Source organism: Vitis vinifera, chromosome 8 (assembly GCF_030704535.1).
Source record: "Vitis vinifera cultivar Pinot Noir 40024 chromosome 8, ASM3070453v1".
NCBI classification, from domain to species: Eukaryota; Viridiplantae; Streptophyta; class Magnoliopsida; order Vitales; family Vitaceae; genus Vitis; species Vitis vinifera.
The window spans coordinates 18,234,883-18,261,731 of NC_081812.1; the positions used below are offsets into that span (position 1 = coordinate 18,234,883).

Genomic DNA, 26,849 nt, shown 5'->3' on the forward strand with positions numbered 1-26,849 from the left:
AACATAATGGCTGACTGGTTCCAATTACAAACAACATTAACTAGTTTGACTATTGGGATGATGCAAAAGATTTTCAACTTGCTGGATAATGCGTGTGAACAGACATTGTGTGTGTGTTTTGAATACTTCAAAGTGGGTGGCTTGGATCATTTCAGAAATCCAGGTTCATATGAGCTTAATCAAATCAATTGATTCAATTTCCAAACAAATTATTAAATAGTTGAATTCATACCATTATAATAGCATATTATTAAATCCACATTTCAATTAAGTGGGTTACCACACCGCCACATTACCAAATCTCCCTAGCACCGCCACCCCTCTGCAAGACCATAAACAGAGAGGAGAAGGCAGAGCAACGCAGCGATCGCCGATGAAGGAATCCGGTGTCTGTCACCACCGCCTGCTACGCCGGCAGCAAAGCTGCTGCACTCCGTCCGTCGATCGTTGTGAGGTTAGTGAATCACGCCCTCAACCCCTTCGTCTCTTCTTCTTATACTCTTCTAAAACTCGGTCGAGGGATGGGTTGATTTCGTCTTTCATCTTATTCTTCTTCGTGAGCAAGGTAGTCCACGGATTGAAGACTAGTCTCAGAGGCAGTAGACTTATTGCATCTTTTACTTTGGAAGAGATTCTCTATCACTGTTTTTGGTGGTTGTTTACTTCCTGTCATTTCAAAAGAAAACAGTTGCTTGTTTGTTGTGATTTAAAAAAAAAAAAAAACATTTCTGGGTTAAGCTCGGGAATATCTCGGTAACTGGTACGACCAACTCAATTCGGAATATAGACCGAGTCAGCCGAGTTTAACCAATTCATGCCGACCTCGGACGGTGTGAATCTTATGTCATGTTTCTTGGATATTATGTGAGTAGTTAATAAGGATACTCATTTGTCACATCTCTAATACTGATGGATTGAAAAATCGAATTTTATCGGTGATATTTGATCGATATATAGCATATCTGACGGTTTTAAAATGAAATTCAATATCGATTATCAAACGGGAGGAATATCGACAAAAAATCGATAAAATCGAAGATATATCAGTTTGGAATCGATAAATCGACGAAAAAATCGAGCATGTAGCGATGCGCGTAGCAACGGAGGAAGCCTATCAAAATATCAGAGATATATTGACGATATATCAGATATATCGTCGGTATATTGGATATATTGTCGATATATTGGATATATTGTCGATATATCGAAAAAATATCGAGATTTTTTTGAAAGTTTTTTTAAAAAAAAAAATATTTACCCTTTTTTATTTTTTAATTATTTATTTTTTTATTTTAAATTTATATTATCATTTTATTTTTAACTATTTTTTATATTTATCTCATTTATGTATAACATGTTCGTACTTACAATCAATACTATCGAAACTCCATATCCTATTATGAATGTTGTCTTTAACAAGATGGACTCCCTTTATCTAACAATATGATGAAACCACGTTGATTTTTATTTTGGTATTAAGGACTATTGCAATATTATATGTATTATGTTTATGTGTAAATTGATTTTTATTTTGGTATTAAGGACTATTGCAATGTTATATGTATTATGTTTATGTGTAAATTGTTTTCATTTAATATAATCAAATATTTTTTAATTAATTCTAATCGAAGTGTATAATTCTAAAATTCATATTTTCTATTCTTAAAATCCAAGTATCGTAAGCTATTTACCGATATTTTTTTCTTTGATCATATTTATATCAATTATACTTATAAAATAACTTTAACGTATATATTCTTACTTATTTTATTATTCTTCGAATTTTTCTAAGCATTCCCATCAATTTTGGATAATTTTTATCTTACCGTGTAAAAATATCTACTGATATTTCTGAAAAAATCCAAGTACTGATATATCCGTATTTATTGATATTTCAATCCATGGTAATACTTAAATTTCCTCGCTTAATAAAGATGGGGTAAATAAGCCGGTCTTCTCACAAAGCAGACACTAAAAAATCTGAATATTACTATGCTCACATGGTTCAGTTGGTTTCAACCCTTGATAAGATCAAGTTTTAGCTGGGCATCCAAACCAAAGCAGTAAGCAAAGACTCAAAGAAACTGATATATGCAGTGACACATATGTCTATAAAGTTGCTTGAATCTGCCACTCAAATTCTAATATTATTGACTTCCTTTGTTTAAGTTGACTCTTTTTAAGTATGCTGGTTGACCATAAATAGGAACTTGGTCCTGATATCTTTGTTTGGATTTTGGGAGGAAATGGAGGAGGCAGCAGAGGCAGTAGTAATAAGTCTTGGGAATGAGGAAGAAGATGGCTATGATGCAGTTGTGGTGGGGTCTGGATATGGTGGTTCTGTTGCCGCTTGTAGGATGTCAATGGCAGGAATTAAAGTGTGTTTGGTCGAGAAAGGCCGGAGATGGGAAGCTAAAGATTTCCCAACTAGCAGTTTAAAGATGATGTCAGATGTGAGGATTGAAAAAAGGAGCTTGGGCATTGGCTTTGGTCCCAAAGATGCTTTGTTTCAGGTTATCTTCTTCTATTTTTGCTTCTCTTATGCAGTTGTTTTGATGAATTGAACATAAATTGTAGACTTCAAAGACTTCTTCATCCTCTAACTTCAATTCAATCATCGACACTTCAGTTTCCTCCGAAAATGGTGACAATTAATCATTTTCTTCAATAAGTATCCCATAAAAACTAAAAAATAATTTCTAGTAGAGAAAAAACCAATGCATGTTTTAAAAATATTGGAATTCTATGTATATATTTTTGAATCTGATTGATGGAAAAATAGGTGTATGAACAAGATGATTCTCTAGCGGCAGTGGCCTGTGGACTCGGTGGAGGTTCACTAGTGAATGCAGGGGTGATGATACCGACCCCAATTCGTGCAAGAAGGAACTCCAAATGGCCAAAGGAATGGGAAAAAGATTGGGAAATCTGTGAAGCTTCTGCTTCAGCCATGCTGAGTATACAAAGCATTCCTGTCAAATTTCCTATTGCCAAAACCATGGAAGAGATAGCTGAACGAGAGATTGAAGAAAGTTTCCAAAGTCCGATGAAGCTAAGCATGAATTTCAGTCGTGACGAACAACAATTGGATTCAATGAAGCCTAAACAGATGGGCAGCTGTTTAGCCTGTGGAAATTGTCTTTCTGGATGTCCTTACAATGCCAAAAATTCTACAGACAAAAATTACATCGATTTGGCGGTTCAGGCACATTTTCCTCTGCCCTATATCTTTTAAGCTTGTGTATTTGTTGGGCGAAAATTTTGACATCCCCTGAAAATTGTTCTGTCAGTCTTACATAGTATATTGAGGTGCAGCTCCATAAATCCTAAAACAATCTTATATCATTGATGGGTACCATTTCTGTAACATGTCATTTTATGAAGGACGAGTCTTTTCCTCCAAATACTATGTACGACATCATGGAACAATTCAATACTAGATGAATGTTCAAATGTGTTCTTATTTCTTCTTTTTTTTTTTTTTTTTATAACTAAAATCAAAACCAAAATCTGTAATTATGCAGGCAGGATGCACTGTCAAAACAGGATGCCAGGTTTTGTCTGTGGTAAAAAATATAGATGATATTGGCAAAGAAGGAAAAATTAGTAGAAAAACGAGAAGAAGATGGCTTGTATTCTTCAATGAAACTGACTACGTACTCTCTGATTTTGTAATCCTTTCAGGTATGGTAGAGTAGCCATCTTTTTAGAAGTGTATTTGAAAATTGGTATCAATTTCTAAACACTTTGTTTGCCCTGCTGCAGCTGGAGTTTTTGGTACCACTGAGATACTATTCCAATCACAAATGCGAGGACTGAAGCTTTCAGAAAGGCTTGGGTCTGGATTTAGCTGTAATGGGAATAATGTTGCTTGTCTTGCTGGAAGCCCAGCAGTCTTGGGCGCTTATGGACTAGACAGTAAACAATTCTCGAAGATACCTTTTCAGGAACGGCCAGGACCATCTATATCTTCATCTTACACTTCTTCTTTGGGGTTCACAATCCAGGTTGAAGCCTTCTATTCAATTAAGATCACATTTTCACTTCACTTCCCATATGATTTTGTGATTCATGTCAAATTTGGTAAATTACTACTTGTGTTGAAATTTTGGTGTCTGTGATCTGTCAGAACAATTGAACTAAAAATGGTTCTAAGGCTCAGATGCAGCTGCTGTAACAATGAATCTGAAATATTGTTTTAAAGCTTCTCTGACCTTACTTACCATGTCCAACATGCCTGGTTGGTTGGCGGCTCAGTTAGCAATTAGCATAAGAAAGAAACCTTTGTTTCTCAACAATTCGATTAGTTTGCCAGTGTATCATCACATAACAGAACCAGTCTGACTAATATGAATCGATGCCCCGTTTTCCATCTATCTTACATATCTAGTGCGACAATATATGAAATTCAAATATAATGTACATGTTCGTACATGTAAATCATTGCCACACTCATATCATAAATTCTTCCAGTGCTAACCATTCCGTCTTTTGCCAGGGTGCTGTGCTTCCAAAGGCTTTTCCACACCTGCTATTCAAAGGGATCACAACATATGGATGGCCAACCCGCTACTGGTTCTTACATGGGGTTATAGAAAAGATTAAACATATGTTAGGTCTAAAGTCCAGCCAAGCCATGGTACTTAATGCAATGGGATACGATGAGAGTGATGGGAAAATTACATTTGAAAAGGAAACAAATAAAATCTGCTTTAGTCCACCCCATGATCATTTACTCCCACGAAAAATTAAGGCATTTCAAAAGCTTACCAGGAAATTAGGAGGAGTCCTCTTTATGTCAAGATACCGAAGCACATCAGTTCATCTCTTAGGTGGGTGCAATGCATCCTCACATCCTTCAGATGGGGTTTGTAATCCCAATGGTCAGGTTTTTGATCCAAAGTTTCCTCCTTCGGTGCACCCAGGCCTTTATGTCTGTGATGCTTCACTGATTCCCTGTTCTGTTGGTGTAAATCCTTGTCTTACAATTGCTACAGCTGCCGAGCATGTTAGTAATCATCTTGTGCAGGATGTTCTTAAATACCGAACCAGAGAAGGCATAGAATTTATGGGTAAAACTGTGGAACAAAAGCCTAATTTGATTCCCCATCGGAGGTTGGACAGCAGCATGAAGCCAACTGTTGTGATAAAAGAAACTATGAGAGGGTATGTGGGGGGCATGCCATGCTCAGCTTATCTCAAAATGAAGATGAACTGTTGGAATCAGAATGGATTTGATGAACGCTATCAAGTTATGGACGAGTCTCATCCACTTCTAAGAGGAAAAGTTGGTGGCTATGTTGTATTTAGATCTGTGGAGAAGGATAAATTACATGTTATAGATGGGGATGTTGATTTGTGTGGAGTAGATTATAGAACACCTTATACACAGTATATGTGCTATCGTCTCCTCCTTTCAGCTTCTTCTGGTTCAAGGTATGATAAACTTTTCGTTTGAATTTACATTTTTCTTTTCGTTTTTAGTTTTAGAACAAGGAACTAAGAAAATTCGATTTTGATCAGATATATTCTTGAGGGTAGGAAGATAATGAATCCTTATCTCTCTGCATTATATGCATGGACGGAGTCGACAACAATGCATGTGACATTCAAAAAAGTTGCTAAGAACAGTTCAACAGATCAAATGATGATTTTAAGAGGGGAACTTTGTATTTCAACGACAGAGCTTTTGAAGAGTTTGGTAAGCCTGGAAGGAAACAGGAAAGGAAAATTTATATGCCTTCTCTTACAGAGTCTTTTCAGAACCTATATCACACAAGTACCACGAGGAAATCTCGAGGACTTCCCCCTGTTTCATCTTTACAGCAGACCTTATCCAGACAGCACACTTCATGATTTAAAAACAGGTATTCATAAACTTAAGCCTGGTGTTCAAGAGTTTGAGAATTCAAATAGACTGCAACTGCCATGACTCATTCTTCTCCATTTTGATAACTTCATGAATCATAAAAATATGGAGGACAAAAAACATAATTGAGTTATGGTAGTGATTGATATTTTATTGCACAAATTTATGACAAGAAAAATGACAGTAATCCCCTTGAAACTTTTAGTTTAATAGAAGATTATCTGAAGAGTTATTGCCAAATACTTCTGACAAAACATTCATCTCAGTGATTTCACCCAGCCTTCACGAATACAGAAGTTTGCTTGATGCAGTACCTAATTGGATCATAGAGCACGTGGAATGAATCTCTCTATACATTTCTTTTTTATGTTACTCAATGTTTCTATTATATAGGAGATGGAGTTATCGTCAGTTGCAGACAATGGAAGTGCAGTCAAAATCCATGGGTGCTTGAAGAAGAAAGAAAACTAAATCCAGTTCTCCTTGTTAATGGATATTCTATTGAGAGTTACTACCTACCAACAGAACCTAATGATTTGATTAGATCTTTACTAGAAGAAGGCCATGAAACATGGCTACTGCAAACGAGATTACACCCATTACATCCTTCAAACAACTTCACCATTGAAGATATTGGAAGATTTGATATCCCTGCAGGTAAATAAAGGACCTCTACCTTATTTCAGATTGTTGTCAACCAAATGAATTTTTTCTGCAAGTTTTGTAGCACTTATTTTTTCCTTCTTTTGGCAGCTATTGGTAAGATCCTTGAGTTACACGGGCCATCTGTAAAGATACATTTAGTTGCTCATTGTGTTGGAGGCTTAGCCATTCACATTGCTCTAATGGGCGGTCATGTCTCTGCAAACCATATAGCTTCCCTATCCTGCACCAATTCGTCAATGTTCTTCAAGATTACTGTTTCGTCTAGAGTGAAAATGTGTCTTCCCCTCATCCCTGTAAGCATATTCTTCTCCCTGTTTTAGAGTGACATGTTTGCAGATTCAGGAGGGGGGTGGGGTGTTTGTTATTTAAGATTATTTTGAACACAGAAATCAAAATTCATGGTAGTTGCTTAATCGACTAGTTAGATATGATTAATGGCTCGGTGAATTTAGGAAAATGCTCAATTGACTAGGTGGATTCAATTTAAGGTTCTAGGAACTCAGAAACTTTGTTGATTACAGTGTGTTTCTGTCTATATATATACACACACACACTCATGGTTGGAACCAAAATATGTTTTGGATAACGTTTGATGCTAATTAAGACAGGCCTGCAGCATGATTTAAAATTGTTGCATATCATTTCTTTCTGGTTTTGAGCTAAAAATTAAAGTAATGGGATCGATCTGCAGATGTCCATGCTGATACTGGGCAAGAACAAAACCCTACCTCTCTTCGAAACACTGAAGGCCACTCCGAGGCAACAACTCCTGAAGTCCATAGCCCGGTTCATGCCACGGTATGAGAGATGTCCTTGTGACGAATGCGAGGTCTTTTCTGGAATATTTGGAAACGGATTCTGGCATGACAATGTAAGCCCCACTGTGCACCACTGGTTAAACAAAGTAAGTTTACCAAGGCTTCCCATGGCAGCTTTTCCACACCTCAGAAAAATCTGCAACAACGGTTTTATCGTGGACAGCAATGGGAAAAACTCATATTTGATACATCCTGAGAGAATGGCGCTCCCAACGCTTTATATTTCTGGTGGAAGGAGCCTGCTTGTGACTCCTCAGACTTCTTTTCTTGCTAACAAGTACATGAAGTTGCACCAGCCTGGCTTTAGACATGAAAGGGTGGTTGTGGAAGGCTTTGGACATTCAGACCTACTGATTGGAGAAGAGTCTTACAAGAAAGTTTTTCCTCACATTTTATCTCATATGAGATTAGCCGAAGATGGAAGAAGAAATGGTGGAGTCGGTGGTGAAAGTCTGAAGTACAGTAAAGAGACTTTGGATTGGGATGATGATCAATATGAGGCTGCTGGGTATGGGGGGTTTGGGACATGGGTTTCTCCTTCAGTTAATGTTTGGCTGTTTCTGGCGTTAATAGTTATGTTAGTGTCGTTTTATTTATAATTTCCTTTGGTTGATGAGAAAAATGAGAAAAAATACGAAGAAAATAAAATTTCAGTTAGAGAGAAAAGAAATAAATAAAACTCCTGCCAAACCAAGGCACTTATTTGAATCCAGCAGAATTGACAGCAGGTCTTTGTTTGTTTGGATTCTTTTCTTCTTCGCACTCTCAGCAACCAAATGTATGATTAAAGATGCAATGTATGAATGCATGGTTGTTTAATTTGATACATTTTTATAATTAATATTTAAAATTATTTAATTTATAATAATAATAATTAAAAATACCATTAATTACATTACAATTTATAAATAAGGACTATAATATAATATTTTTCTTGTTGCCCTCCCAACAAAAGTCTTTAGTTGTATTACTATCGTTAGTTACATGATTGATGAAAATATCAATAATTACAAATATATCAATACTTTGATTTTATGGATATATAAGACATTAGAGATATATCAGCGAATATTTAAAAAAAAAATTGGATAACCTAAAATTGATTAAAACTTATGAAAATATTGAGAAAAACTCTAAAAATGATATAATAAACAATAATAAACATTTTAAAGTTGTTTTATATATAAAAAAAATATATGAATATGATATAATTAATCATATTTGATAATAATATTGTATGCGTCTATAAAAAAAATGAATTTTATTTAAATTACATCAAATGTTATTTGACAATAATATTATGATATTTGATTATAATATACCTCACTTTAAAATTATAATTCATTTAATTTCAATTGATTAAATGATATAAAATAAATGATGATATATGTACAATTTTTTTAATTTTTATATTTTTATATTTAATTAATATATAAATGATATTAAAAAAATGTTAAGAAAATTATAATCATAGGTTTTATATTTTTAGTGATTAATTAAATGAAATTTCAAAATAAAATAATTAAAATTAATTTGTTTATGAAAATATTTTTTTATAGTTTTACTATATATTTGTTTGTTCCATATTATTTAACAAATGAGTGAGTTGGTCTAGTGGCCATCCAAGGTAGGCTTTGTTTGGTTTTAGGTTGGGGTGGGTTTGAGTCCTAACACTTGTGCATAATTGCACTTTTTTTGAGGCTTTGACCGTGATAAATCGGTAAAATATGATTTTTTTCGAAACTTTTTTGAAAAATCGCATCACCGATTTTTCGCCTGCTTGTTTCATGTCGTTGGTCGTCGATATGCGAAATTTCGATAAAATTTTTCGAAATTTTCATCCATGGTTATATGTACACCTTTAGATTTCATCACACATATATGACCTAAATAAAAAGTTTGATAAATATCAGTTCCTTCTATATCTTAGTATTTTTTTAACGATACAATTATTTTATTCTTTTTCATGGTGTACCTTTATTTTGATTATTATTTCAATATCTTCAAGAAAGTCAATTTAAGTGACTAACTAAAGGTGTAGTCCACATTGCTTAGGGATTGTTCACATGTGAGACTTTTGAGCTTGATGTATGGAATAACAATGGTGATCTTGACCTCCATATTCATTGTGTCACATTGTGCTAAATTGGTTGGTGAGGATAAAAAAAATTATATATATATATACCCATGAATCAATCATATTAAAGTTCTTTGACACCAAAATAAATTAATTAAAAAAACTCAACTTATTAGAGATGTAAAATTATCAAAGTTTGATGAGTTAAATTCTATTTGGTTTGACTTGAAAAGTTTACGATGCAATGCATATGATAAAATTAAAATTATGAGATTTTTTAAAGGGTCTAATATGGTAGCGAAAGGATTGAAACTTTTATATGTATATTTCTTCTACTTTAGTTTTTTTTTTTTTTTTTACGTAAATCTATACGAAATTCTGTTATATTTCTTATTACCTTATTCTCCTTATTTTGTGACAAAAAGAATGAAACTTGATCGAACCCATTTCAGGGACTAATCAAAACTGTGTTAGAATCGCAAATTAGTAAAGCAGGAGAATAGCGGGACTGTGGGACACATATCTCGATTCTTTTTATGTTCGTCATTTTTTTATTGTTTTAGATGCAAACCGTGTTAATGGTAGCGGATTTAGCCTTAATTGTGAAAGTGGTTTGAATTGAAATCAACGGCAACAGCGGCAGCCTCTATCTATCTATTTTTATTCACAAAGTAGATATAGTTTCTTGAAATAGAAGGAAGGTGGAAAGATGGCTTCTCTCCTTTTCTTCTCCCAAAGTGCCCCAATCTCTGCTTGGAATTCCACTTCTTCCAAAGCCCTAATTTGCATCACAGCTCTTCATGGAAACCCTAAACGCCTTTCTCTACACAGAAGGATTTCACGCTCTCAGATTATCTGTGCGTCTGGGAAGGACTTCTCGGACCCTCTCCCTGATGGCGACACCAACCCAAGGTGTATTTATGGTTTAAACCAAAATTCGGATTCTTTTTAGCTCTTAGAGAAGGAAACTAGTCAGAGAATGGTATCCCGAGTAAACCGTTTTCTCCGTTTTCTTGGGAAAATGGATGATAACGTTAATTGTAGCTATGAATTTTTGTCTAACCAAGAAACCCCACATAACCTTGCCTAGTATAAATATTTGGCTCAGTTGGATTGAGCTTCTTGGTTTTTGGAAATAACCTGAATGTTCTCTTGGCATGTAATTTCTATTGCTTGAAGGATCCAGAGTTCGTTTGTATTTTCATGATAGTTTTTGTTCTTTTGGTGTTCTGAATGAATTTCTGAATCTCATGGCAAAGTGGGATTCCAAGGTTTCTCATTGCTTGAATTGACTGATTTTTCAACATCTTAGTGCATTTTTAATAAGGGAAAAGAAAAGGAAAGGTTGAAGATCACTTAATATGGATTTCTTCAGTTATTGTCAGATTGTCCTTTACTTTCCTCGATTTTTTCAAGATCCAACCAGTGCATTAAACTATGTACATAAATTTGTAAAATTTTGGTTTTGGGAATGAATGCTTGCACTATTCAATTAAAAATTGTGAGAGGCCTAATTGGGTTTCTTTGTCATATGTATTTAGCTCTTTTCTTTCTTGCTTGTTTAATGGACAAACTAAGCTACAATTTGTACTGAATATGGCATGTGAATGAAATATCCTATTTGCTGATTATATTACGAGGAATCGACTTTCTGTTCAGGTCTTGTATCACTTTCAGCATCTATCAAGCCTTTTTTCCAGTGGGACATGAATAGATAGATTGCTCTGCTGTTAGGTGTTAGTTTGATAGTACTGTATTCATTTTCCTAACACTTTTTTATTGTGATCTATGGTTTCATGGAGTGTGTTTTTTATTTTACGATTTCATTTTGCAGCAACTTCTGCATTATAGAAGGACCGGAGACTGTCCAGGACTTTGTTCAGATGCAGGTTCAGGAAATTCAAGATAACATAAGTAGTCGGCGGAACAAGATCTTTCTCCTAATGGAAGAGGTGGTTCTTCTAAAATTTTAATCCAAAATTTCATCTTATTCTGTGGCTGAACTATCTGGAAAAGACTAGTTCCAAAGCAATTGATGAGATTAAATAACTATATTTGGTGTGTTATTCTATCTGAACTGTCTAGGTGAGGAGACTACGAGTGCAGCAACGCATAAAGAGTGTGAAAGTTTTTGATGAGAATGGCGAGGAGGAGGCAAATGAGATGCCTGACATGCCATCATCTATTCCTTTTCTCCCTCATGTGGTGATTCTCAAAGCTACTCAAGACTATTCTTTAAAGAAGTTCACAATGCTGACCCAAATAAACCTTATTCACTGTTACCAACATCTTGGAAGCACATACAGCACTCATTCAGGGAAACATATTTATGGTGGTGCCTGCATAGGATATACTCTTTCATTGACACAGATATTCAAGAAGATAATAGCAATTGACAATTGCATTTTTTGTGGATGGTCTCCAAATGAGTGCAACTAAGATTTAGGACAGGATGGTTAAAATTATCCATTGAGTCACTTTTTAGTTTTTCTTTAAGAGATCAACCATATGCGCCACAATTGATCGGTAAATGTTCAATTTGGTTGACATGGTGCATGCTGGAGATATCCTCTATTTCTGTATTCAAGGAACAGTGTGCCCTCTTGTCTTTTCTTTTATTTGTTTCTTTCTTCTGATATTATAGTTTTCTTATTGTTTGAGTATTACAATATTCTTACTATGTTTGTGCATTTTCATTTTGTAGACGAAAAGGACATTGAAGCAGCTCTATCTGACAAGCTTTTCGTTTATATCTGCAATTATCATTTTTGGGGGTCTTCTTGCACCAACAGTGAGATATTCTTGCACCTAAATCTATTTTCTAGTCTTCAAGTTTTAATTCCTTCTTCTGGTTTTTTAATTCTCACGAGCTCTTCATATGTTTGGGTTTATGTACACACACATTGTCATGAACTGTTCATATACACTCATGAGCTCAAGTGTTAATGTATTTTTTAATAAACATTTTCATTTTGAAAATGAAGAATTAACATGTCGCTCATTTGATCAATTCAACAATTTAAAGTGCTTTTGTTTTCTTGCAAGAAGAAAATTTTATTTTTAATGTTTGGTAAAAATAATGACTCATTTTTAGAAATATATTCAGAAACAGTTTTTTGAGAATGCATTAACAAGCATGTTTTTTGTCATTTTCATTGTTTTTTGTTTCTGGAAACAGAAAACTATCCTCATTCTCCTCTCAAAGATACATGCAAGTGTCCTCATAAGTGTCAATAATGACCTAAATCTATTAAATCTGTTTGACCTGGCAGCTGGAGCTGAAATTGGGTTTAGGAGGTACCTCATATGAAGATTTCATACGCAGCATGCATCTGCCAATGCAATTGAGGTGGTTACTGAAACTCAGTTTTCTGATTTCTCTTGTTGTAGGAATCTAATATTCTAAGCAGACAGGAGTTCTGTTTCTTTTTTCTTCTAGGTTTCTTTCAACCATTCAATTGGCTTCATGATAAATAATTACTGTTAGATTCCATGTTGGTCCTCTGAATTACTCTTGTTTGTTCTCTGGTCAGTCAGGTCGATCCTATCGTGGCATCCTTTTCAGGTGGGGCAGTGGGTGTGATTTCTGCCTTGATGTTAATCGAAGCTAACAATGTTGAGCAACATGAGAAGAAAAGGTGTAAATATTGCAATGGAAAAGGTGTGTGTCAATTTGTCCCATCCATGAAATTCCAATTGATTACTATCTATTGAACATGAAATCATTTTATATCACATTCAGATTACAGTGCATTGAGATTCAGGTTCACTAGACACTTCAACCTGATATACTAACCCATTAGGATATCATGGTGGACTGAGGATTGATTGTATGAATGTGAACAATCAGATATGGGACTGATTGTGGGTACATGCTCTAATCTGTTTGATAAGGAATTATCTTGATTTTGATCTGATTTCGAAAGGTATTGCAATGCGTATGGATTGAAATCAAATTAGGTTGTTCTGGCATATAGTTTCATATCTGATATTATAGAATGCCTATTATTGTGGTGGAGTTTATTATATAAGGATTCAAACCTCTGGTGGGTTGGATTTTGATTCTTATTGGATTTGTATTTTGCCTTGCATGGATCATGGCTCACTATCTGTTGAATTGCATTCCTCCAATTGATTAGTTTTATGACTTTTTTTCTTTGGCTTAGCATTTCTCTATTTACATTATTTGTAAACAGGATACTTGCCCTGTGCCCGATGTTCTGCAAGCGGGGTGTGCTTGAGCATTGAACCCATTTCAGTGTCCAGCGCATCTGATCGCCCTTTGAAAGCACCCGCAACTCGTAGATGTCCAAACTGTTCAGGGGTTGGAAAGGTATAAATTTGAGTTAAAAAAACAGCTTATTTTTGGAGTTGGATCAGGCCAAATGAAAGAGAACCAAAGTAAAAAAGAAATTATATTAGAAGACATGATAAATATCAAGTAAATAGAGGTATGATATTATCAGAAGCACCAAATGAAACTGTGTAGCCTAAAGTCTGCAGATGTAGCATTGAGTCTGATGATATGAAATATGTCTTGTGGGTCTGGGATGTAAATTTTTATTTTACTTGAATAATTTCTGTTTTTTTTTAAAAACAAAAACCAAAATTCAGGATGTGTTTTGAATTGTGCTGACCATTTGTCTCCCATGTTTATTTAGGTAATGTGTCCTACATGCCTGTGCACTGGAATGGTAATGGCAAGCGAACATGACCCACGAATTGATCCATTCGACTAAACTTAAAAGAGTGGAGGCCTTCATTTTAGCGATGTAATCCTCTTGTTTTTAAGCTCGTGGACAAATGCGACTAATCTGGGTTTGACTCCTGATTTGGGATAGGATTGTGAGAAACTTAAGATGAAAAGAATTTTCCTTTTTCTCCATTTAATATAAGTTCGTGAATGCTAAGGCTTATCATCCCTATTTCAAATGAACTCAAAATAATGCCTCATCATTAATTGAAATTTTAGTCCACTGATAGGAATCTAATTCGAAGTTCCACTTAAAGGCCCCAGCCTTAGAAAGAGATTACTTTCTGCTTTTAAAAAGTAATTCTTAATGGTTTTCAGAAATAAAATTATATTTATGAATTCATATATAAAAACTATTTTTTTTAAAAATTTATTTTCTATGAACGTATTATTTAAATATATGAATAAATTAAAATTTAAAAAACATCGTAAAGGTTTTTTCTTTCATACCATATTTTAATCATTCAAATGGAGCCTAAATGTAATTTGAATAAAAGTTGCAGCAATTAGAAGGTTCTGTTTTAAATTAAATTTCTCATCCTATAGACCAAAAGACAGTTTGGCCGAGTGGTCTAAGGCGCCAGATTTAGGCTCTGGTCCGAAAGGGCGTGGGTTCAAATCCCACAGCTGTCAGTTCATTTTTCCATTTTATCAACAAACGGAAGACGACGTCGTTTAAAGCAACTCTCGCTCTTCTATTTGCTTCTTCATCTACCCTTTGCTCCAAAACGACTTCGTTTGGCCTAAGTCTCTCTTCCCCCATCTTTTTGCGATTCCAGCCAGCGCCATAGGCCCAAACATGGCGAGAGCTCTCAGAAACAAGCCCGGTTTCCACCTCTTGGCTCGGTTTCTCAACTCGCCGAGTCCGGGCTTCCTCGGTAGCCTCAGATGGCTAGAAACCATAGCGTACGAAGAGGTTCGAGTTTCAACAGAGAGACCCTACAATTCAACAGCTTTTGTGGTTCATGGCCTCTTGGGATCTGGCAGGAACTGGAGATCTTTCTCCAGAAACCTCGCTGCCACGCTCTCTAATTCCTCTTCCTCATCTGGTATTTCAATTTTGTTTTTGTTTTTTTGTTATTTATTTATTTATTTTTTCATTTGGTTGCTCAGGAAATAGAAAGAAAATGAAACTGAAAATTTTATGGCTTAATTTTACAAATTACGATCCTATTAGTTGTTTGTTGAGAGCATCACCTTTTCCCTAGGCGGGGTTCGTTTTTCATTTTTGTATCAAAAAGTCTGCTTTCATGGAAATTTGGAGAGGGAGGTAAGATGCTGAAAAGAGGACTCCAAATTTGAACATTTTCTTTTGCTTCGTTCCGAGAATCGAGAGTGCCCTTTGGTTGTTGAGAACTAGTATGAAACGGAGGGAGAGTAAATTTTGAATTGTAGATTTTCATTATTTAGCACTAGAATAAATAAATAAAAACGTCCTCTACTATTGTAGTCATTTTAGACATTTTTCCCCTTCTCTTTTTCTTTTTTCCAGAATCAAAAGGAGATTTTTGGTAGAATCGGTACTTAGCTAATACAGGAAAAGGAAAAAATTTTAAAAATTGAATTGTAAATTTTAAATTATTTGCTAGACCCTTTTCTTTTAAGATCAGTGATCATTCCACACCCGACTTGCCTATACAGCCAGTCGATGTGGTTGAGCTAAACTTTATGTTTTTTCCTCTTTTATTTTTTTGTTCTTAAATCAATATGAAATATGATGAACATGGAGTTTTCTTATCTTTACATTCATTTGTCTTGGCAGTCGGAGTTAAAATTTGGATTTGAAAGTTTTCTGGGAATATAGAATGTGTGTTAAATTGTGTATTCACTTATATCTTCTTACTTTTCTGTGAGATTGAACAAATTTTTGTATGTAGATTGGAGGATGGTTCTTGTGGACCAGAGGAACCATGGAAGATCAGCTGAGGTAGAAGGTTTATATCCACCTCATGACATTGTCAATGCTGCTCAAGATTTGGCTAATTTGGTGAAATCTCAAGGCTGGGCTTGGCCAGATGTTGTAATGGGCCACTCTTTGGGTGGCAAGGTTGCGCTTCAATTTGCGGAGAGTTGTGCTCGTGGTGATTATGGTGAATCAGCAGCATTACCAAAACAGGTATTTCTTTGTCATGTCTTCGTTAACAACCTACCTTAGTTATCGGGTTGAATGTTAAGACTGTCTCCATTATGAGTGTTCTCTAGCCATGATTTCTTAAATTGCCATATTCTTAGTCCATTTCTGGTGCTATTTCTGATGATTTAGATTTGTTGATAATTAACAGTATCGGGGTGGTTGTGTTGGATTCTGGTAACTGTGATTCAGCTACCCTTGGGTTGGATGTTAAGTTGGAATTGCAAACTTGGGAAAAGTACCATTGGATGGGTGTGGAGTTTAAGTAGAATACCCATTCTAGTTGGCAGAATACCCAGAAGAAAAAAAAGGTTTAGTGACCATGGAGACAATTGGGGTTTGGTTTTTCCCTTTTTTTATTTATTTTTATATATGTGTGCATATGTCCTGATTTTGATATTACAGGAAGCCACTATTACATGCTATGTGACAACATGCATAATGCTTCATGGCTCTAATTACCATCACATCACTGCTTAAACAGATTAGTGAAAAGCATGTGAATATGAGTTACCTTATACTCATTGAAGCATACAATGCACTATGTGGGGTTCCTGCAAGCACATGAGTTGCTCTAACCTTAATTGATTTTTTTTGTGGTTTATGGTGTTGAGAGATTTGCAGTCAGACAGTAATTAAGCAAATTATAATCCTCCTTTCTGTAATATTCATTCACACATGGGAATGCTTTTGTGCTTTTGTTTTTTTTCCGATGCAGAACAGCTATTGGTGCTGGATTCTGTTCCAGGAAAAGTGAACCATGAGAACGGTGATGGGGAAGTGGAGAAAGTTTTGGAGACTTTGCAAAATCTACCTTCGTCAGTTCCATCACGAAAGTAAGACTTCTCTCCCTCTATAACTCATTTAGATGTCCAAGTGCAGGTGACAATTATTGATTGATGGTGCTATATTATTTTGTTCTCCAATCTTTTTGGAGGGTGGCTTAAAATCAATTTCATTACGTATGAACTAGTTGCTAATGTGATGCATGTGAAACAGTTGGTTGTGATGAATAATTTAGATTGAAATTTTCTGAAAAACATTATATATATGAGAGAATTAATGAAACTGAGATGTGCAGTTTAAATGATCCCCTTTTTAATCTATTTGAAAATGAGATTGGAAGTAGGGAGGTAGGAGGGGCAGAGAATGATCTCATTTTTGATCGATTTGAAAGTGAGATTGGACAGGAGGGAGAGAGAGGAGGAGCCCTTAAGAGCTTGCTTACCTTCTCGTAACTAGCTGAAAGCTATTGTCCTAGTCGGTCTAGTTGTTAGACGCTTGAGATGTGGAGTTTCTTGTGTTATGAGCACTCCTATCTACAAATAAAGGAAGTTCTAAGATATGTAGGCTGTGTTTGATTCCCAAAAAAGCACTAAGGAAAGAAAAAAAAAATGTTAAAGAAAATGATTTTTTCATATTTGGTTTTATTATTGGAAAATGCAAAAGAAAATCAAATATAATTACAATTGGTTAGAAACTTGTATATTTTTCAATTATTCAATTATTTAATCTTTATGCAGAAGAGTTAAAATAAGTTAAATGAGTTTAATGTGGTATATAAAAATAATTTTTGACTTTAAATTTATTTTTTAATTTTCTTTTACTTTGATCTCTATTTTCTTTTTCTCATATTTTCCCTCAAATTTTTCTAGAATCAAACAGAGTCATAGGATTTTCAAAGTTCATCACTCACCCTTTTTGAGCAAGATCCTTGAAATCCAATCACGTAGCTAGGATTGGGTTTGGTAAGGGAGGAAAAAGTGGGGGGGAAGAGAGGAGCAGATATAATATAACTTGTTGATATGTGCAGACTCCAAAATTTTCCACTCTAGTGCCTAGAGGCTCCTTCTTTATCTACTCTGGTTCTAACAAGAAGTAGCTGGAAAATTTCAACTTAAGAAGTGTCTCTGACTGACTGATCATTTTTCTTGGAACTTAAATTGGTTTTCTTTGAATATGAAAGTGCACCCTTGTCATACACATTTGTTGGTGTGCCAGTTATTCCATGCAACTGATCTTGTCTCCTGGCATCAGGTGGCTTGTGAATCACATGATGGAGCTAGGGTTTTCAAAGTCATTGTCAAACTGGATAGGCAGCAACCTCAAGAAATCGGGAGAACATGAGACATGGGCCTTTAATCTTGAAGGTGCAGTTCAGATGTTCAATTCTTACAGGTGTAATTTTTATAACCACTGAGTGAGAGACGGGATTATTCCTTTTTTTTTTTTCAACTTTTTTTCCCTACCTCCTTTCCACATGACTTGGAACAATGAACATGAAATCCTGCAGGGAGACGGATTATTGGTCTCTGCTGGAGCATCCACCCCAAGGGATGGAGATAACGATTGTACGCGCAGAGAACAGCGACAGGTGGGATCCAGATGTGATTCAGCGGCTTGAAAGCCTTGCTGCTCGGGAAGGAAACGGCTCTGAGGGAAAGGTTTCGGTTCATGTTCTTCCAAAGGCCGGCCATTGGGTTCACGTCGACAATCCAAAGGGACTTCTCGATATTGTTGCTCCAAAATTAGCCTCCCTAGGTTAGCCAAGGCATAGTTTGGTTCAAAGGCGTTAATCATGGAGACCTATTATTTCCTACGGAGTCTCCAATGAAATGATATTTTTTAAAATTTATTCCATTTCGCTGTGAAATAATATGGTAGCGCAGGCTACCAGTCATCGTTTCAAGCTTTGTTTATTCAAAACCAATTTCTCTTTCACCACCCTTTTGTGCTTTATTCAAAAGCATTTATCATTGTAACAAATGAATAAGCATTCTCTCGTAAATGAGCTATTATTTTCAAATTATACTTTACATCCAATAGGGCCAAAAATCTATTTTCTAAGACATGTAAATAAATTAAGTGAATTCTCCCTTTGTGGCCAATTATGTGGATTTATTTAGGTGGTGTTTGTTTTTTTATTTAATTCTAAATAGAATTTTAATATTTAATGGTTTTTTTTTTATTTAATTCTAAATAGAATTTTAATATTTAATGGTTTTAAATATTAAATTATTTGTTTTTATAGTATTTTATTTTTATTAAGTATTAAAAAGAAAAAAAATCAATATATTAATTTTTATATTTATAAAAATTTATATATTTTGATTTTTTTTATTTAATAAAAAATTTAAAATAAGTGATGAAAAAATAAAAATAAAAAATTAAAAGTTAAAAAAAACAATCATTACCTAATCCTCGCACACTTTAAGTATTATCACTTTCTTTGTGATTTGCAAAAATCAATGATATAGGAATTTTCAACTCCTTTACTATAAATAATTGTTTTAATATTTAATTAAAAGCCGCTTGTAAGTTTTTGAATTTATGTTTTTTGTCGTACTAATTTTTTTATAATTTTATAATGATTAAAAAAATATAATAATAAAGTGCATGAAATTTATTTATCAAGCATATTTCTCTAATATTATTTGAAGGTCTCGCCGTCCGGCCTTTACCAGCGGTTTAGGACAGACAGGTAACCAAGAAAAATTCGAGGGGTGTATATGTAATTTTATGCGAGTCATCCCAAAACCCTAACTATAAAACCGAACAGAAAACATGATGACGGGAGAGGGCTTCAGCTGCGAAAGGGCTATCTCGAAACCCTAACTTCAGTCCTCAATCTACAATCCATTTGAAGCCATGGTACTTCTTACTCTACATCTTTATCTCCTTTTCGTTCTAGATTTTCCATTATGTAATTATTCATTTGATTGTTGCTGAGAAAATTTTGGATAAGAAATTGGAGTTTTGCTTCGTAAAATTTTTGCTTCTTTTGATGTGATTTGTTCATTTTTCGAAATCCAAATCCTTCTTTTTTCTTGCTTATTCTCTGCAATGAATGGCAAGATTATGTGACGGCTGTAAATGTTTTATACTTTTTTTGTGCTTTGATTATTTTATAACTTTTAATGTCTGCTAGTTCTAATTTGTTGATAAAGTGCGGTTAACATCTGCTTTATTTCCCGGAAATTAGAAGAAAATAGAAGAAAAGGAATTATAGAAACCATTTTTCTTGTGCCCTTGTTGTTGAAAAACAAGGAAGATCTACATAATCATCTAAGCCTAGTAAAATTACTAGGCTTGTATGAGTTGGACTTTTCTTTTCTTAAGGACTTTCAAACGTAAAATGTGAGATTTTGGATGCATTTCCTTCTCTTTTTTCAGCGGTTTCTCCGCTGTCAAACAGCATGATATACGTACGAGCTTTGGAATTGTTGTTCTATGAAGTGATGTACAAAAATTGGTATTTAATTGTGTTTTTAAAATTAATGAGATAACATTGGTCATTTTGCTTTAAAATGAAAGGGAAAAGTGATGAATCACGTTAATTTGCATGAAGTTTTTCTGTCAAATATTTACATAAATTATCTATGCTTGGGGTATGCTGAAGTTCTCCCTTTTATTTCAAAATCAAATGACCATCATCGTCTCATTAGTTTCAAAAGTGCCTGGCAGACATTGATTCTTAGGACAAACTTGACCATAAAAATGACAATTTTTTTTGTGTATGGATGCCTAATATTTATACATGCTCATGTGTATGTGAACATGCTTCTCTTGGATGGTTAATACAGCTTGCATTAAGCTACATGGTTTTTTGTGTCCCATTTCAATTTCCATGAGATGGGAAGCTGATGAACCCATTTCTCATTTATATGTTTTGTGTGATCTTCCATAGTCAAGGAGGAAGGTTAGAGAGCCCAAGGAGGAAAATGTGACACTCGGACCCACTGTAAGGGATGGGGAGCATGCTTTTGGTGTGGCCCATATTTTTGCATCATTTAACGATACATTCATCGTGAGTATTAACATAACAGTCTCATCTTTGAATTGAAATTTTTATAATCCAACTATGAATATTGGTTATATTTGGGTTGCAGCATGTTACTGACTTGTCTGGGAGAGAAACCCTTGTTCGCATTACTGGTATGCTTTATTTCTCATTTTACTGTTTCACCAAAATGGCTCTATATGATTTTGTGTGCATGTGTGTGCATTCATCTGTGTTTGTGTATGTAATATTTGTATTTACTCACTTAAAAATGGTTTCTTATATTCCCTATGAACTTGTCATATTGATGCTGGTGAGCGTGTTGAATGACTGTGTCTAAGAGTTGTTTATGGAACTTACAATTTTCAGTACATAATTCATTTAAAGTTAGACTGTAATTCCATAAGTCGTTGGGATTACATGCATGCATATCTGTTTCTACATTCTTGTGCTTGTGCGTGTTGTCAACATTTATTTTGGAGATTCTTTGCACCTCTTTTTTTGTTGATGTTTGTAGCATTCATGCTTTTCAAACTCATGCTTAATGTTTACTCTAAGAAGGATATTTTGAAACATGGTAGGAGAATTAGCACGGTGTCTTACTATGTATTAAGATATCTCTTCATTGATGTAATGTTATAGTCTAATTATAAATGTATGCTAGTGGAGAGATTCATGCCTCTCTTAAGTGGATTTATGTTTCTAATCTGTCCACATATTCTTCTTGAATTCTATATATATATATATATATATTTGTATTTTATATCTATTTCTGGAAAGTTGAAATCACTGAAGAAGATTTGTGGAGACTAAAAATTATATAGATGTATGGCTATGTTGCATGGGTTAAGTATGAGTGTTGGATGTGGGTTTGTGTCCAGGTGTCTAATCTGTCTCACTTAAAAGTTTACAATATGTGCTCAGCTAAAAAGGATAAAAGAAAATGGGCATGAGTAAAAGAAAAATCAATTAAAAATAAATTTGAACTGAAGGTGTTATTTTTAAAAGCTTTCATCTTTTCCCTTTAATCCTTTTTGGCCCTCTTATCCTTAAATAATTTTACAAAAAATTAGTTTTCAATTGAATTTTTTTTTTTCTTAATTTTTATCTTTATTTTTTATCATTCAAATATTTATTTTGTTTCATTTATTATATGCATTATTTTTTAATTTTTGAGACATTGAAATTTGCAATTGGTCAGCATGGACAGATTGGAACGCTTAGACCATGTATCACTGGTTTATTAAGGGGACTACTCCATTATGCTTCTCCTTTCCCATTTTTCAGTGACGAGCTTTTTGCCATCTCTAAATGCAGGTGGTATGAAGGTAAAAGCTGACAGGGATGAATCGTCACCATATGCAGCCATGCTTGCAGCACAAGATGTTGCTCAAAGATGCAAGGTCATATATCCCTTCCCCTTTAGTTGATCTCCAAGTGCAGAAAATCTTGAAACTTAATTCCATGGTGATAGCCTGGTTCTAGCATCACTTTGATTAGTTATAATTTTTTTTACCTTATTATGTTTTATTTTGTCATGTATGTACATATAAACACCCCACACAAAAAAAATCCTGTTTTCGAATTTTAAAAAGCATTCTTTTCCCCCTTCAGAGAAAGTGATTTGTTATTGGAAAGAACTGTGTTCCATCTTTTTCTTAGTAGCAGACTTGTTCTTTTCTAATGCTATTTGCTGGAAATCTGCAGGAACTTGGAATCACTGCCCTCCACATTAAGCTCCGGGCTACTGGAGGGAACAAGACTAAGACCCCTGGTCCAGGCGCCCAGTCTGCGCTTAGAGCCCTGGCTAGGTCAGGCATGAGAATTGGCCGCATAGGTATATTCTTTTCTTTTTATATTTCTGGATTCTCCCCTTGTTAACTCTGTTTTATCAATTAACCCTACCCTAAATTTACTTTCTATCATGCTTGATAGATAATTATGGAATTTTTGTCCTGCATGTTTTCTGATAATTGAGTTTCCTTTTTCTTATTATGGCCCAGGCCATGTGAAAGCAGTTTTCACTATTAAACTCAACTTTGCTAGTTGATATGATTGTTATCCATGATTTATAATCTTTTCGTATTTGCATAATTTTCTGTTTTCCAGAGGATGTTACTCCCATTCCTACTGACAGTACGCGAAGAAAAGGTGGCAGAAGGGGAAGAAGGTTGTGAATTGTCATATTCAATATAAAGTTTATGTTTGGCTGCTGTGATGTTAGTTGGGAATGTTTCAAGTTGAGGGTTCTTTTCACTTAGTGGGGACAATTTTGTAGTTCTGGATATGTATGGTTGATATTTGATCCCGTAAAATAACTTTTTATTTTAAGATTTGTTGATCAAAAAACAGTTTTTTGTTGTCAATTTTAGCATCTTATCCTCTATCAGTATTTTGCTCGTTGGGTGCGACACCGTTGTCGAAGTTACCCTGCATCCTAATGGTGCCATGCTTCTAGCAATCAATTTATAATTCAGTTTTTACACTGAGCTCTTGTATATACGTGAGGGTGAAGAGATTAAAAAAGAGTTTATTAATTTAAAATTTGGTATAAACTGAAAGAGTGAAGTTAAAAGCTTGGGTGTAGCGGAAAATAACATGGGTCTATGTGAGATTTCCTATTAGTTAAATTTTGGTGCTAATATAAATTGGATAGGTATCCAATTGAAATTCACTCAGGTTTAATCCGGTATGGAGGCTAAGAAGATTGGGATTAGGTTCAAATAGTGCATCTTAGGCTAGAGATTAGATGAGTTGGGATCAAGGGTTTCTTAATTTTAATTTAGTTTGGATCGGCACAAATCCAACCCAATCTGTCAGTGTCAGTGTTACTGGTCATTGGCAACAAATTAGGTTCTTTTGGGCTTGTCCAAAATTCTAAAACAACCCAAATGTTTAGTAATGAGATGGTGTATGGTTGAGGGAAAGAACTCAAATTGGCATTTAGATTCCGCTTGGCCTTTAGTTTAACTCACCCTTTATACTATCTCAAAATCGTCTCAGGCTATTTATTATATGGAATTTTATTTAAATTTAACATGAATTTTCGGTGGACGGATGTTTGGAAATTGGAATCATTGGAGCATTTATGAGTTATATATATATTCTATGGTAGCATTTGACATCTTTGTCACTTTTTTAGTACTTAAAACGAAATAAAAAAATAAAAAAATAAAAAGTTGCGGCAGCGCTTATCAGAATTTAAGTAGTGGGCTGCCTCTGTCATATGGGCCTTTTTTACTTGGCCCGTAGAGTGTTGGCGATCGAATTGAAACCCTAAAATGGACTATATAAATGTAGGCGCTGTTATTGTAAATCGGTTTTAGGGCTTCAGCAGAAGAAGAGGAAGATAACGAGAGAGAAGATGCAGATCTTCGTGAAAACCCTAACGGGGAAGACGATAACCCTAGAGGTAGAGAGCAGTGACACCATTGACAACGTCAAAGCGAAGATTCAGGACAAGGAAGGTCTCTTCTTTTCCATATTCGTTTGTATTTCATCACTTTTGTTTCTATGGCCCAGAAAGTTAAGGAAACAGGAAATTAGAATGCTCATGTTGTTTTGGTGGTTCTACTGCTTGCCCATTTTTCTAGGCCACGAATTAGAGTGTTTTTATTTTTTATTTTTAGTTTCTGTTTCTTCTTGCTTTTTATTGGAAATGAGTAGCAGAGTTCTTAGCCTTCAATAATTTTGGCAATGGTGTCATATGATAGGAATCCCACCGGATCAGCAGCGATTGATCTTCGCCGGAAAGCAGCTTGAAGATGGACGAACTCTTGCTGACTACAACATCCAGAAAGGTCTCCCTCCCTCCCTCTCTCTCTCTCTCATATATATATATATATATATATATTGATTCTACGGATTTGACATTAATTGTTTGTGTGGCTGGTTCAGAATCCACTCTTCATCTTGTGCTGAGGCTTCGTGGAGGGATTATAGAGCCGTCTCTGATGGCTTTGGCACGCAAATACAATCAAGACAAGATGATTTGCCGCAAGTAATGCTTTTTTTTCTTATATGAATTTGAATATCAGATTGGTGTTTTTCATTGTCTTTTCTTGTTCTAAGCAAATCATTTCATCTTTGCCAAGAAAATATAGAAATCTAGAAAGAAAAAAAAAACAATGAAAGCTCAAGTTTTGGGTTCTTAAAGGAACTTTCTCAAGGCAAATATTTAAGATACGAATTTTTGAAGTATGTTCTCATTCAGCATTTGCTCTCATCAAATAGGGCTTCGAGATAAAAAAAAAAAAAAGAATACTTTAAAATTACTTATTATCAAATTACAATGGTGGACTGATCAAAGAATATGGAAATTCAAGTTTCCATTTGATGTTGATTTTTTATTTCAATGGTTGTGTATATTCTTTACTAATGGGACAATGAGTTTTTTTGCCTCTTCTGCTGTGAAGTGCTGGAGAGGGTGCTCTATTGATCCCTATATCATTTTCCATTCTTCAACTTTGTCAGCTGAGTTCATTTACTTGCAGTTGATTTTCATGGGTGGTACATTTGTTGATAAGTTGTGGGTCAATTTTTATTTTTATTCTTTGTTCTTTTCAATCATCTTCTAAAGCATGGATGAAGAGTTGCAGCTTGTATTTTATGATCATGATCATAATTTTAATCTAACTCTTGACCAAGATGATTTGAACTTTATGTTTGTATCCTCTTTCATTTGGCTATAAATCTTACAATATGGTATGTGTACATTCCAACTACTTTTATCTTGTTATCTCAATTGAACATTGAAAGCAGGTGTAGCTTTGATTTATGATTTGAATTAATGCAACTTTTGTTAATTTGTTTTAACATTTGGATTATTAGATGTTACGCTCGCCTTCATCCAAGGGCTGTAAACTGTCGGAAGAAGAAATGCGGCCATAGCAATCAGGTCTTTCTACTTTGTCCCCTTTGTTCTATTCATTTAATTTTCCAACTAAAGCAAACATGATCGTTACATTGCTCTATTTATTTAAAGTTTGTTTGACACTTTTTTTAGAACATAAGAAATGTGTTTGAAGAAAATTGAGGTGCTTTCCAAAATTTAGACAGTACTTTTAAAAAGTTGAAACATCAGACCAAATGCACTCTTACTTTAGGATGAACCATTAGAATCTGACTTTGGTATGCAGTGCACCATGCAAAACTCAAATCATTTGTTTCTTTTTGCAGCTGAGGCCTAAGAAGAAGATCAAGTGAGCTCTGGGTGGCTGTTGGTTTTGTGCTTTGGATTAATATTGATTTGTAATTTTGATTGAGGCAAGCAACTGGTTTACATTTGAATGAAATCCGTTGATCAATTTTGGGTTACAGTGAGCTCTTTTTATTATGATGTAGTTCTTCATACCGCCATTCCCTACTCCTTGCAATGACTTTTTCTCTTTCCTATGCTCCATCAACCTGGGGATTTTTTAACATCTGCAGCAAATTGGATAAAAAAATTCTTAAAAATGGGTAGTATTAAAGGTATCAAGGAATCTCCTACTATTTAGCCACTTTAGACAACTTTTGCAATTTTCATATTAGCCATATATTAGAATAAAAAATTGAATTTATACTAAGCCTATGTTGGGTTATTAGAAAGTTTGAAAGAAAAAAGGAAATGTAAAATGAAACAAAAATTGAAGAAAAATAAAAAATAAATTTAAAGTTATTAAAACCTTATTTTACTTATTTAATTATTTTATATAACGAATAAATAATTTAAGAATATATATAAGTTTTTAATAATTATTAATTTTAATTATAT

At 34.4% G+C, this 26,849-nt stretch overlaps 6 protein-coding genes and 1 non-coding gene across 8 annotated transcripts; all 7 read left to right on the plus strand.

The window, feature by feature from the left end:
- The first annotated feature begins 185 nt into the window (after positions 1 to 185).
- LOC132254185 (uncharacterized) lies at positions 186 to 3,440 on the plus strand. The gene is made up of 3 exons (XM_059739166.1): positions 186 to 454; positions 2,244 to 2,513; positions 2,783 to 3,440. Exons 1-3 carry the CDS (start codon positions 374 to 376, stop codon positions 3,233 to 3,235), a joined length of 804 nt encoding a protein of 267 aa, XP_059595149.1. The 5' UTR covers positions 186 to 373; the 3' UTR covers positions 3,236 to 3,440.
- Positions 3,441 to 3,518: 78 nt separating this feature from the next.
- LOC104880184 (uncharacterized) lies at positions 3,519 to 8,148 on the plus strand. Its single transcript, XM_010656042.3, has 7 exons — positions 3,519 to 3,684; positions 3,766 to 4,007; positions 4,499 to 5,436; positions 5,524 to 5,867; positions 6,263 to 6,526; positions 6,623 to 6,828; positions 7,227 to 8,148. Exons 1-7 carry the CDS (start codon positions 3,519 to 3,521, stop codon positions 7,950 to 7,952), a joined length of 2,886 nt encoding a protein of 961 aa, XP_010654344.2. The 3' UTR covers positions 7,953 to 8,148.
- Positions 8,149 to 9,821: 1,673 nt separating this feature from the next.
- LOC100261394 (uncharacterized) lies at positions 9,822 to 14,315 on the plus strand. The gene is made up of 8 exons (XM_002281993.3): positions 9,822 to 10,342; positions 11,265 to 11,382; positions 11,516 to 11,635; positions 12,135 to 12,221; positions 12,703 to 12,779; positions 12,964 to 13,091; positions 13,627 to 13,763; positions 14,092 to 14,315. Exons 1-8 carry the CDS (start codon positions 10,140 to 10,142, stop codon positions 14,167 to 14,169), a joined length of 948 nt encoding a protein of 315 aa, XP_002282029.1. The 5' UTR covers positions 9,822 to 10,139; the 3' UTR covers positions 14,170 to 14,315.
- A 421-nt stretch (positions 14,316 to 14,736) lies between these two features.
- TRNAL-UAG (transfer RNA leucine (anticodon UAG)) lies at positions 14,737 to 14,816 on the plus strand. Its single transcript has one exon. It is a non-coding gene; the product is annotated as a tRNA-Leu (tRNA).
- A 73-nt stretch (positions 14,817 to 14,889) lies between these two features.
- LOC100256369 (uncharacterized) lies at positions 14,890 to 19,035 on the plus strand. The gene is made up of 5 exons (XM_002282080.4): positions 14,890 to 15,232; positions 16,061 to 16,299; positions 17,038 to 17,150; positions 18,352 to 18,492; positions 18,608 to 19,035. The coding sequence occupies exons 1-5, from the start codon at positions 14,983 to 14,985 to the stop codon at positions 18,858 to 18,860; spliced, it is 996 nt and encodes a 331-aa protein (XP_002282116.1). The 5' UTR covers positions 14,890 to 14,982; the 3' UTR covers positions 18,861 to 19,035.
- A 696-nt stretch (positions 19,036 to 19,731) lies between these two features.
- Positions 19,732 to 23,460, plus strand: LOC100256298 (small ribosomal subunit protein uS11z). Its single transcript, XM_002282025.5, has 6 exons — positions 19,732 to 19,965; positions 21,002 to 21,121; positions 21,204 to 21,249; positions 22,412 to 22,497; positions 22,802 to 22,931; positions 23,204 to 23,460. The coding sequence occupies exons 1-6, from the start codon at positions 19,963 to 19,965 to the stop codon at positions 23,269 to 23,271; spliced, it is 453 nt and encodes a 150-aa protein (XP_002282061.1). The 5' UTR covers positions 19,732 to 19,962; the 3' UTR covers positions 23,272 to 23,460.
- Positions 23,461 to 24,327: 867 nt separating this feature from the next.
- On the plus strand, positions 24,328 to 26,410 carry LOC100246002 (ubiquitin-60S ribosomal protein L40-like). 2 transcript variants are annotated; one of them, XM_010655809.3, is made up of 5 exons: positions 24,328 to 24,561; positions 24,808 to 24,894; positions 24,992 to 25,094; positions 25,925 to 25,991; positions 26,273 to 26,410. In XM_010655809.3, exons 1-5 carry the CDS (start codon positions 24,459 to 24,461, stop codon positions 26,297 to 26,299), a joined length of 387 nt encoding a protein of 128 aa, XP_010654111.1. In that variant the 5' UTR covers positions 24,328 to 24,458; the 3' UTR covers positions 26,300 to 26,410. The 2 variants fall into 2 exon arrangements, with proteins under 2 accessions (XP_010654111.1, XP_059595151.1); XM_059739168.1 differs by having other exon boundaries at positions 24,344 to 24,561; positions 25,925 to 26,410.
- The last annotated feature ends 439 nt before the right edge of the window (positions 26,411 to 26,849 follow it).